Raw genomic sequence first — 12,898 nt, forward strand, 5'->3', positions numbered from 1 at the left:
TCCTGAACCAGTTGGGAGAGGTAATTGTCTTTGGTTATTGCCAAGAACCTGTTTCCTTTATGAGATATACAGGTTTCAGTTTCCCAGTTTATATCTCAGTAGTTGAAGTCCCGCATAATAACCACCTCATTATGATCTGCCGCCTCGTCTATCTCGTTTAGGCTCCATTTAGACGTCCGTAGTGCACTGCGAATCCGCAATACACCCGGCCGGCACCCCCATAGAAATGCCAATTCTTGCGGACAAGAATAGGACATGCTCTATTTTTTATGCGGCGCTGTGGACCGGAAGATCGGGGCCGCGCTCTGAAAATGCAGAGAGCACATAGTGTGCTCTCCGCATCTCTTCTTGCCCCATAGAGAATGAATGGGTCCGCACCTGTTCCGGATATTTGCGGACGGATGCGGACCCATTCTACGGACGTCTGAATGGAGCCCAAGAAGTAGATTTTCTGTGGACTCTGGTACATTAGGTGGCTTATAATAAACTCCTATTAGAATTTATTATTGCCTTTGCCTCCATGTATTTTTACCCACAGTGACTCCACATGTTCATGTCCCTCACATATCTTCCCGGGAAGTGGGCTTTAGACCGGACTTTACATAAAGGCAGACCCCTCCCCCTCTCCGGTTTTGACAATCCTTTCTAAACAGACTGTAACCCTGTACATTAACCGCCCAGTCACAGCCATCATCCAGCCATGTCTCAGTTATTCCCACTACCTCATAGTCCTCCTCACACATCACTAATTCCAGTTCACCAGTTTTATTAGTCAGGCTTCTGGCATTAGTATACATGTAATTGAGAGATTTATGTATATTTTTTACCCTACATCTTTTCTTATGAATTGTTCTAGTCCCTCCTTCCATTCCTCCCCCAGTCCCATTGCTTTGCCCCCGGTCTCCATCTGCACTATCTTCCCCTCCTATAATGTAATTACCCTCCCCCAGTCCCTAGTTTAAACACTCCTCCAACCTTCTAGACATCTTCTCCCCCAAAACTGCTGTAAAGCTAATACAAGCCACTGACTAATATATTGCGATTGTCCATATTGCCTCCTTTGCTGGCTGGATTCATTTTTCCATCACATTATACACTTCTCTGGTGGCCAGGAGTGTTGAGTGCGCACAGGCCTGTGTTTTTTCCTATAGTGTGCAAGCACAACCACCGCTGCTGGACTGCGGATAGAGCAGTGTATAATGCGATTGAAAAATGAATCAAGCCAGCAAAGGAGTCAATATGGACAATTACAATACATTAGTAAGTGCCTTGTGAAACAACCCCTTTAAATGATACGATTCTGGCTGCCTGCGGTCACCACTAGATGGAGCCTACAGTATTCTTTTTATCCAATGTGATCATGATTGTGTATAGAAAAGGTCACCTTGCTAACAGTAAACTTTCAGGAATGTACTTTTGTGCTAAATAAAACACACAGAGGCACCACTTAGAAATTTCAGTAGACTTTTATTGCTTTCAATCAACTTTGTTTTCTTTTTAACATTACAAAATATAGTTTGTATTTTCTAAGTTTTCCAACAGATTATAAAGGCAGGGTTTTCACATCTCAGGTAAAACAAGAAACTCACATATCTGTCATAAAAACTAACAAAATATAATTTATGGTTTTGGAACTTGCTTTGGATTTTGTTACAAAAAGAAGAACACACTATTTTCAATACAAAAAATAAAATAAAAATGGTGCTGTGCTTTCATATACGTCTTCAGTATAATAAATACTAAATGTCTGGCTATGTTCAGGTACGCTAACCAAACAATGGAAGACAACACGGTTGTATTCAAGATACTAAAGTGGAAACAGGAGAAAAGAAGAAATTGTCGTTTGTATCGTCATGGAAAAAAAAGAAAAAGAAAAAAAAAAAGACAAAAGCTGCAGGTAAAATCTTCCACGTTTCAAGTTCATAACGTTCAATGCACCAAGTATCACACTCGTATCACCCATTTAATCCGTATACTAAAATATACAAAAATACTTAAATTAAAAACCGCATTTATTAACGACCTACACAGGGGGGCCGTGAAGTGTAAACATACCAACAGATTATGGATTATTCCACACAGGCAAAAATCCCATCCGCTCACCTACTTCATGGAATCTTAGAGGTTTGGCTATAGGAAATACTTCTACAAATGTATGACCTCGGTCAACAGCCTTTTTAATTGACATTTAGATATGAAACTGGGAAAGAATAAAAAGGCCATGTAACCAATTTGGATGTCCTGGTCTTAGAGTCAGTGGGACACAGCATATTGAATCCACAAGTCTCAAATCGACCAAGGGTGAAATGCCAGCCTACAGTGAGCAAATAAAGCAGCCAGCATGTATCCAACTAATCCGAAAGGTCGTTAAAATCAAAAGGAGAAATACAAAGTTACAAAACTAAGACAAAATTCAAAAAGGAACATAACGTCTTACATATAAGAACAACAATTATTGTAAAAATACATAATCAATTGTTTTCCTGCACAGAATAGAGACCATTTCTAAGTACAGAAGAAGCATGATGGAGGAAATGAGAGAAAAAGTAATGATGGTAAATGTGATGGCGGCTGTACCGCAGAAGACAGATGGAGGTTTTGTTAAATTTGAATTTATATTCACAGCAATACAGTTTCCATTTCACGGTATAGTGGCGGACACTACTAATGCTGCGGCTAGAAAGCCATAGATGGCAGACAAACCAAACCGCCCATCACAACTACACACAACCATTTTGCTGCAAGGTGGTACACAGAACTAATGGGAGTATTTGGGTTTAGCCTAAAGTCAATGTCCACTACTGACCACCATTTTGTTTCTGAATGGGTCCTTCATTTTGTGCTAGTCTGTTTTTTCCCTCCAGTGACAAAAAGTTGCCTGCAGACACCCATAGGTGGAGTACAGTCCACCGCATACCATATATATAACTAAATCATAGCACAGCATGCTGTAGAAGCCTGAGCTCCCCCTGGTGGTTGTTGCAGTAAGAAATGTATCATAGCTATGCAGAGAAGTTTGAGCTCGGCATCAGAAAAAAATGATCTTTGATCACTTTAAAAATATATTAAAAAATTATTCAGCAAAAAAGACATGATAAAGGGTGGAGGTTCTCTTTGCGCTGGCTATACACATGTTCACAGCAGGGAGAGGAGTGTAAGCGGATGCTGCTCACTTAATGCCCATACAATGGATCAGGCATGTTGAACCTTAACATACCTCCTCTTACCACCCTAGACCCCCCAAAAATCTGCTGTCGGGGGGAGTGTCCACATTAGATCCCTGACTGGTCCCACCAAAATCTCGAGTTTGGCAGAGGTTTATCTAATGTGTATGGGTGTCTTTAGTCTTTCCCTAAAAGTGAGCAGTGGAATTGCACAAAAAAAGTCTTTGGTGGCATTTTTTTATCAATGCATTTTACTCATTTTGGGCTGATAAACTTCTTTTGGTTTTTAATAAAATTATTCAACACTTTGTTCTACAGCCTTCACTTTCAGTGTATCTGCAGACTATTTCAGTTTTAGCCAGGGAGCTGCTCTGACGGCTCAATATGTGGCTCTTAGGGTACAGCCACACTTTCAGGTTTTCGGATACAGTTTTTGAAGCATCTTTAATACTTTCTCACATTTTATGGTGCACTCTTTTTTTTTTTTTTTAAGTAAAAATCAGGAGAAGTGAAAGTATTAAAGATACTTCAAAAACTGCATCAGAAACCCTGAACATGTGGCCGCACCCACATCTGAACTCCTGACCGCTCATAAGCACTCTTTTCAGTCTGATAAGAATTGAGCTACAATGAGTGTTTTCCGAGCTGTCAGGAGTTCAGAGATGAGGGCTACACATGGAGTCGTCAGAGAAAGCCCCTGACGGATTCTGTTAACACACAAAGCAGTAGTCTGCAGGTACACTGAAAGTGAAGATAGTAAAATAGAAACCGTTCAAAATGTTTACTAAAGATCAACAAAAAAAAAAATAGCTTTTTGGCCCAAAATGAGCTAAATGCAATGATAAAACAAATTGCTCCTAAAGGTGTTCATAGCCTTTAACTTTATGTCAATCCGCTACACCTCTCTGCAATATGTGAAGAAAGGAGGGAGCTCTCCCTATGTACTGAAATACATGTCCTTTCTACATAGGCTACAAGTCACACACAACACTTGTAGATAGTGTGAATAGCCACCTAGAAATAGCAGGATTATCTGAGCAGTGGTCTCCACTGATGGCAGGGCTATTCGATATACTCCACTGAGACTAATGACTGCGTTGTAATGTGACAGGCAGGTACTGGATTCCTACTACGTGTAATCAGGTAATACTGCTTACAGGTTTGCTTTTATTTGTTGAGAAACGGTAAGTAAATCTGGATTTCTGATTATTAGATTTCAGCATGGGTCCACACCCTAGCTTTTTATACATGTATTCATGTCTTGGTATGTATATGGTTGTCTTAATCCCCCAATTTACTTGAGAATGCGAAGAAGAAGGAAGAGAGAAGCCTCTGCTACAATGCCGCTAGATGTCTAGTTCTTAAAGTGTAAAGCTCCTATTAGGGCTCATGCACACGGCCATTAAGCGTTTTGCGGTTCACAAATCGGGGATCTGAAAAACACGGATCCCGGCTGTGTGCATGCTGCCATTTTCTCTTTCACTTGAATAGAGATTTCCTACCTTGTCCGCAAAACAGACAAGAATAGGACACGTTTCATCTGGTTTACGAGGCTGTGGAATGGACAGCACACAGGGTGCTGTATGAATCTTCTGCAGCCCTGTTGAAATGCACGATGCGGATCGGATAGAGACCGAACATACGGTCGTATGCATGAGCCCTTACAGTGATGTCTGGGCAAGATGAAGGCTGTTCGATGATAAACTCATTAAATCAGCGCTCATTTGCATCGGCCTATTACACTGTCTGATGCAAAGTGTATGGGGAGGAATGATTGCTATGGCGATCTTTCCTTGCCCCTTCCGTTGTATTGCGGCACGTCCCTGATTACACAAGGAGATGTGCTGCCCATAATGGAGCCTCAAGTACACGCTTGTTCGAGAAAACTGCCTGAAAATAGGGCAGTGTAATAGGCCCTTTACTTATTGGATACCTCCAAATCAGGACTGGGGGTACGACTGTCCATTTACATGGTCTGGCCCACAAACTTTGTTTAGTGGTGGAGATCCAAATGATAAGAGCAGGGGTTCCCGAATCTCCTACGCGAGTGGAGTGACAGCGTGTATGTGTGGCCACCGCTCTTTTCCCTTCTATGGGACTGCGGAGTGAAGCACTTGGCTATCTCAACTAATCCCAAAGTAGTGAATGGAGCAGAGATGACATGTGCACTACACAGGGAACCCCACCTTGGGACCTAGAGGTTGCCCCCGTGATCATACAATTAATCACCTATTTTGTGGCCCATCCTCTTTAAGAAATCAGCAGACTGACCGTTTTTCTCATAATAAGGTGTAGTGTAGTGTCATTTTCTAATTCAATAGGATACTTTCATTATCGTACTGCAGAAATCACTAATGATTGCCCCTGGGGTACAATGTGCGTGAAAGCTTGATATATGAGCAGCTAAAGTTAAATTGCCACATCATTACTTAGTAGCAAACTTGGCGAAAAAATTAAAATGATAATATGACGTGGCTTATTGCACAAATATCCTGAGTTAATTGACTCATGTCAAACCAGAGTGCCAGCCTAGCCATTACACAGAATAAACGACGGGCCGTACATCGGAGCCATTATATTAATGCTGGGTGGCACCAATACACAGTGTGGCCATGCCGGGGGGGAATATGGTTCATCTGAGGTAACTGGCATCTTACAGCACGCGTTTAGGGGTATGGAAGGCCAAAGTGCTCTGTATAAGCAATGACTTCTCTGCTTTGTTCTTTTGTCAACTGAAGATAAAATCCACCGTCCTATGGTGACCCTACTGGCAGGTTTGGCTAATGATTCCATCCAAGCAAATTAGGACTTAAAAAAAAAATTGAATAAAAAGCACAACAGCTCTGCATTATACATGAACATGGGAATGACATATGGAGAACTGCCCGATGGTTCGGGTTTAACACTATTGCTTGATGACAGGTTATTAAATATACAATTAAAAAGAATTCTATAAAAATTCCTATTGAATAAATAATTGCCGAGTGATCATCCTGTGCAGACAGCCCGCCTGAGATCCTATACAGTATTTACAGTGCTAATAATTTATCCGGCGCACATACAGTATTCTGGAAATGTTGTCACGCACTGATGGTCTGATAGCCACGCGAGGTACATTCACACACGTCACATACAATCTCGCACACGCTTCTTTCCACGCTCGTCTTCTTGATGGGGGTTCTATAAGGAGGTTTCGGCATCCACGTATTTTCGGAAACTTTCATCTTCTAGGGTGATCTTCACACTAACTGGTTTGTCAGGACTGAGAAGATAAGCAGATATTCAATCAATCAGCATGATAAGACGTCCACGACAGCAGATCGACCTTAAACATGACAATGTACAGTGTGCCCGCAGAAAATATGATTATCCTCCACACACACATTTGGAATAAACTGGGCACGTAACGTTATATCAATCAGAAAGTCAATCCAGAAAAATCAGTGTACAGAGGAGCGCAAGTATATCATTACATCAAAGCCCCGACTGCGGTGATCAAAGACTGAATGCTGTCATAGGATGGCACTTTGTCCTGCCACTCGGCTGCCTCCTGCACTATTACATGGGCATGACTAATTTGCGGCAAACAAAAATTGCCTTAGGATTTTTTCTTTTCATCTTCTGGATAAATAGACTCGCTGTTCAAACGAAGGGAAACAAAGTTCCTTTTTTTCGATGCCCTAACCTTGTGGGTATTAGCTTAGGAAACCCCAAGCCCCCTCATATCGTATGTGAGCTGCCAGGTTCAGTGTCTGCTGCCTCCGTGGCAATCAAGATGGCGGCGGTCACACAATTCACCCATGTGACTGCTGCTCTGGATGCATCCTCTGCTGCCCTATAAACATGCAGCGCACGTGCATACACCACAGGTTTTGCTGCATGTATCTGTGCATGTGCAAGCGCAGAAGAGGATGCATCCGGGACAGCAGTCACTTGGGTTAATCATGTGACTGCCGAACATTAAAGGGGTAGTCTCACTTTACCAAATGGCATTTATCATGTAGAGAAAGTTAACAGAAGGCAATTACTAATGTACTGTGATTGTCCATATTGCCTCCATTTTACATGGCATTACATACTGCTCATATCCAGGGGTTACGACCACCGCTGCAGCGAAGATAATAGGTGGCCAGGACGGGAACTGCTGGGCATGTGTGCCTATGCGCGCTCCCACAGTCCTGGCCACCGGAGAGGTCAGCACTTTTTCCTATATTGTGCAAGCACAGCCACCACTGATGGATTGCAGGGTGGCCGTAACCATGGAAACAAGCCGTGTACAATGTGATGGAAAAACTAGGCAATATGGACAATCACAATACATTAGCAAGTGCCTTGTAGTAACTTTCTCTACATGATAAATGCCATTTGCTGAAGTGACACAACCCCTTTAATTGCCATGGACACAGAGGCTGCGGATTACAGGCTGGATCTATGGGCAGTGGGGTACACTGAACTGGAATGTTTAGGTAAGACATGAGGGGGTTTTCTAGGGTAGTGCCAACCCCTTTAACTGCCCTGCTTAGAGACCTCGCTGCCACCTCATCAAGCAGGTTTAGGATAAATTAGACTTGAACATGTAGTGCAGCCGTACAGACCTCTCTTTCCCCCTGTCAAAGAAGTAAATTGACAACCCATGTGTGTTAGCAGAGTAGTGAATTTACAGCTGTATCTCATACGTGGCCATTCACATGCCATTATCCAAAACTTCTAACATATGCACACACTGGAAAAAAGTCTGAGAAGTCATTCATTACACACGACACGTTTAGTAAGTTGTGAGGAAGGAATGTGAACACATACGTATCAGGCAAATTATGTTAAGGGCCCACATTTATATTTTTTTACATGGTTGGCTACCAAGATATAGCTATATGAAGTCTGACAGAAGCTCAGCACTGCATCCATGTGATCCAATATAAAAACAGGCACACAGCACATCAACAGGTCGGGTATGCAGCCATAGTATAAACGGACAAACCGCTATCTGGTTTATGCGTTTCAGACCGACACCAGTCCCCACTCATAACCTGATAGCACTAAAAAAGCAAAGGAGCTAGATCAGGGGTGGACATACCGTCTGAGCAGCTGGTTCGGCTGCACAGGGGCCCAGTGCGGGAGGGGGGCCCGCGAGAGCTACGGCAACGTCACTGGATGTACAAGGTATGTAGCGCTGTATTAGGCTACTTTCACATCAGCGTTAGTGATTCCGGCAGGCTGTTAAAGCAGAGAAGAGCCTGCCGGAATTCACTGCATTGGATGCAGACAGAATGCCCTCCGGCCGCATTAACCATGACGGGGTATGGCACAGATCATGCCACAATTTTGCAAAAATGCAGAGACTCAGCGGGACACTAACCACTGCATGCTGTAGTTTGTGTCTGGATGAATCGTAGTGCCGCAGGTGTGAAAGTAGCCTTAGGCCTCATACACACGACGCAGTTCTTGCGGTTCGGATGCGGACCCATTCACTTCAATGGGGCCGCAAAAGATGCGGACAGCTCTCAGTGTGCTTTACACATCCGTTGCTCCATTCCGTGGCCCCGCAAAAAAAATATAACCTGTCCTATTCTTGTCCGTTTTGCGGACAAGAATAAGCAGTTATATCAATGGGTGTCCGTGTCGTTCCACAAGCTGCGGAACGCACAGGGACGCCATCCGTGTTTTGCGGATCCGCAACAGACAACAGTCGTGTGCATGAGGCCTTACCCTGTATGTTTTGTATTGCTGTATGTAATGTTAGGAGGGAATAGGTTAGGTTGAGAATTTGGCAGGGGGGGGTGGAGGGGCCCAGGCACATTCTTTGCACAGGGGGCCTCTGCTGTCTGTGTCCGCCCCTGAGCTAGATATACGAAGTTCCAAAATAACTCCGCTCCTTCTTTGGAACTACATGTATATAGCTTCTTTGCTTTTCTAATGCCATCAGGTTATGAGTAAGGACTGCATAACCATGCTGTGTGCCTGTTTTATATTGGATTATTAATAAAGGAAGCTCCTGTTGGACGTCATATAGCTATTGCTCAGGTCCGGTCCGGCGAGCTGAACAAACACATTGTTACACTGAACTAACACAATGAATTTCCCTTCATAAGAAAGCTCATGCCAGAACAAACAGGTACTCTGCATGCAAAGAGCCATTGTTCCTAGGGCGTATGACACTGAGAAACATGTATACAATGTACTATTAAATCTGGGTAGTGAACCTTCTATTACATGCTGTATTGGGGCCCGGCGTGGTCCAGGAAATACTGGCATCGGTGACCATTTCTACCAAGTGCAGTAATGCTCTACGGCCAGCAGATTGATTTATGGACCATTAGGGTACTGCCACACATAGAAATGCAGCTGATGATCCACAGCAGTAACTGCTACACCAAAATGTGAAAATATGCCACAGATTTCACCCTCTGTATTGCAAAATGGGAAATCTGTGAACACTTCTAAACACATCCATTTTAGTAGTCTTTGAACTCCTAATTTTGGAGCTTCTTTTCTTAGACCCATGTGCTACAGTATGCCATTCCTCTGCTATTCCTACTAGAAGTGGTAACGTATTCAGGGGCAACAGAGGAACAATACAGTCTGCCAAGACAACACGATCCAGGATTGCCATTTCATGGGAAATACAATTGTTTACTAAAAACAGATATAATCAGGACTTAAAGGGGTTGTCTGACCCCCACAAGCTAAAAATGAATTAAGGGCCAGAATGGGTTTAACAGAACAAAGAAGGTCACTCCTCTGTTCATTCCAGAGCAGAGAATCCCCTGTGGGTGGTGCCACACCCTGTCTGTCATCACATACACTGCTGCAGCCATTACCTGTCCTCAGTGTCACGTGGCGAGTCCAGTGAATGGGTGCATGTGACAGATGGGACAAGACCCTCAGCGCTGAACGGATAACCAAACAGGTGAGTGACTTTCATTTTGTATGTTAAACACATTCTGGCTCCTAATTAATTTTAGCTTGGGGAGGGGGGTGCAGACAAACCCTTCAACAAGACCCTCAACCAGTCACTTTTATACATGTCCCTCAGTGTTTTTCAACGCACTGTATCACTTACCCATACGTTACATCATTGACAAAAAAAATAAAAATGAAGATTTTACATTACTTTGACAACCTGCCAGAGACAATTTGGTGTTAGCCCAATTGATAGGGGGGGGGTGGGGTGTCAGGAAAAAAAAAAAAAAAAAAACATTTCAAAGAATAGATTATTAAGTTCAAAGTCAAGTGTGCATACATCGTAATATACCATGTGACGGTTCATAATGTAAAATCTTGTCAAACTCCGTTTTATCCTCAATGTACATTTTCTTCTTTATCAGGACAACTCATGTTCAGTCCAGATCACATTGTAAGGTTTCCAATGTATTGCCTTAAAGGAACACTAAACACAAACATGGCACCTCCTCCCTTTACTGCTTCTTTCTCTCATATTACAGTTGACACTGAAGATCATCCATGTCCTCCTCCTCATTACACTGTGTCTGAGGCTACATGCACACGGATGCATGTATTTTGCGGTCTGCAAAAAATACAGAAGACGCCTGCATGACATCCGCTTTTTTTTTTTGTGTGCCAATGCCTATGCTTGTTTGCAAAACGAAAAGAATAGGACATGCTCTATATTTTTTTGCATACGAATTTCCGCATTTTTTTGCAGACCCACTGAAATGAATGGGTCCACATCCTATCTTCAAAAAATAAATAAATACGGAACAGACACGGAAACCAAATAGGTTTGTGTGCATGAGGCCTGACAGTAAGACAAGTGGCAGGTGGAGGATCCTCCCTGTTGTGTCCATTCGGCAGTGGGATTAAGGGCAGACAAATACGAGCGAGTTCAACGCCAAAAACACGCAGGGTGTGTAAGCTTGATTTCCCATTCTAACCTCGGCTCCTCTGACAGGATCACACAGCTTTATAATGATATTTAGAATGCTGCGTGTCCCTGCCAGACATGTATCTAGTGAATTACACCGACAGCATTATGTCAGAACAACTCAGTAGATTTGGGGTCTGGCAGGGACACACCGCATTATAAATCATTATAATGCTGTGCAATCCGGTCAGCGTAGCCGAGATTAGAATGGGAAATCGTGCTTACACACACAGTGCGTTTCTGGCATTGAACTCGCTCCTCTGTGTCTGGCCTAAAAAGGATTATTAAAGGGAACCGGTTATCAACTGTATACCAACCTCACAGAGGGCAGTATAAAATAGTGACAGAAATGCTGATGTCAGCGGTGTGTCACTCATGAGCTAATAGTAAGTGGCTGCCGAGAACCGGCATCATAATCATTGCAGCCCAGGCCTCGAAAAGAGTCAGATCTACCTGAGAAGAGTCCTGGTTATACATAATCTCCTGCTCTCTCACCCATCTGCTGATGATTGGCAGTTCTCTCCTAGAGAGAAAGGGAGAAAACTAAGTAGAAGCCTGTCAGTCCATCAGCAGGTGGGCAGGAGAGCAGGACTTCATGGATGACCAGGACTCTTCTCAGGTGGCTGGGACTTTTCCAGGTCTAATCTGCAATGATTGTGATGTTGGTTCTCGGCAACCACTTATTTTTAACTTTTAATTGACAGACCGCTGAAATCAACTCGCCTGTGTCTAATTCATGCTGCCGTTAGTATGGGCAGCACAAAGGTGATGACAGGTTCCCTTTAAGCCCCGTCCCTCAGTCTCCAGCTGAAGATGGAGCAGATCAGCTGGAGCTTAACCCCTTTGTTCTCTGCAGGATGTCTACAAGACTGTTTGTGTCAGCATCATGCAGAAAGTGCTGGAGACTGAGAAAGGGCAACTATATTTGCCGTTTACTTTTAGGATTCCTTTCTAGGTTTAGTGTCCCTTTAAAGGACTGTCTGTTCAATCCACAGGTGAAGAAACATTACGCTCGGTCGCCGAGTACTATACTTTGATGTGACCTGTCACACAGTCACATATAAAAATTTTGATGCAGCGTGCATGCAGAGAAGCAGGTTTTTCGGACCCCATCTTAAAGGCGTTCTCCAGGATTTAATAATTAATGACCTATTCCTAAGATAAATGATCAATATCAGATAAGTGTGGTTCCGATACCCCAAAACCCCCCCACTGATCAGCTTTTCGGAAGTATTTCTGGAGTCATAACTATACGGCTCTGTCTATTGTGTAATGGATGGAGCTGGTTATCGAAGTGGTGCTCCCACTGAAGTGAATGGAAGCGGTGCTGCACTACACAGGGGCGATAGCTGTGGAGTCCCTGTGCGGTTCCGGAGCTACTCCTAAAACAGCTGATCAGCAAGGTATGGACCCCTGCCAATATGATATTAATGACCTGTCCTAGGGGCAGGTCATCAATTGTTAAATCCTGGAGATAAAAATACATTTACTTCTAATGAATCATAAAAATAGAACGGCTAAAAGTAGCAAAATATGTGATGAAATATTGGACATTATGCATTAGACTCCCATATCAACTTGTGTCTCTGCATTGCATGCATTACTACCAGAAGTGCCATTAGATCATAGAACGTCAACTTGTGATAGCTACCTCTGGTTAGACCTGGTTACTTTGGCATTTTCAGGGTTCATGGAAAGAGCCTTCCACTGTGCAGTTTTTGCCATCTCATCTGATATGTTTACAACTGATGGATCAAGGCTAGAGAATAAACATACATGGTGGTTAGTAGCAGCTCCTGCAGAAGCATTAATGTCGTTACTTTGCTGACCCTGATTGGAAGCCGTTTCTCTC

At 43.2% G+C, this 12,898-nt stretch overlaps 1 protein-coding gene across 9 annotated transcripts in view; it reads right to left on the minus strand.

Moving 5' to 3' along the window:
• Positions 1 to 1,447: 1,447 nt before the first annotated feature.
• The window catches only part of SLC4A7 (solute carrier family 4 member 7), a 160,161-nt gene continuing 148,710 nt past the window's right edge, over positions 1,448 to 12,898 (minus strand). For 8 of the 9 annotated variants that reach the window (XM_044293050.1, XM_044293046.1, XM_044293048.1 and 5 more), the window contains 2 exons: positions 12,698 to 12,805; positions 1,448 to 6,426 (listed from right to left, as the gene is read on the minus strand). In XM_044293050.1, the coding sequence (XP_044148985.1) occupies positions 6,345 to 6,426; positions 12,698 to 12,805 (190 nt within the window). In that variant the 3' untranslated portion in view covers positions 1,448 to 6,344. Of the gene's footprint in view, positions 6,427 to 10,224; positions 10,285 to 12,697; positions 12,806 to 12,898 lie in introns of all 9 variants that reach the window. The other variant, XM_044293047.1, reaches the window with a different exon arrangement.

The sequence above is a fragment of the Bufo gargarizans genome, chromosome 5 (assembly GCF_014858855.1).
Source record: "Bufo gargarizans isolate SCDJY-AF-19 chromosome 5, ASM1485885v1, whole genome shotgun sequence".
In the NCBI taxonomy this organism is placed as follows: Eukaryota; Metazoa; Chordata; class Amphibia; order Anura; family Bufonidae; genus Bufo; species Bufo gargarizans.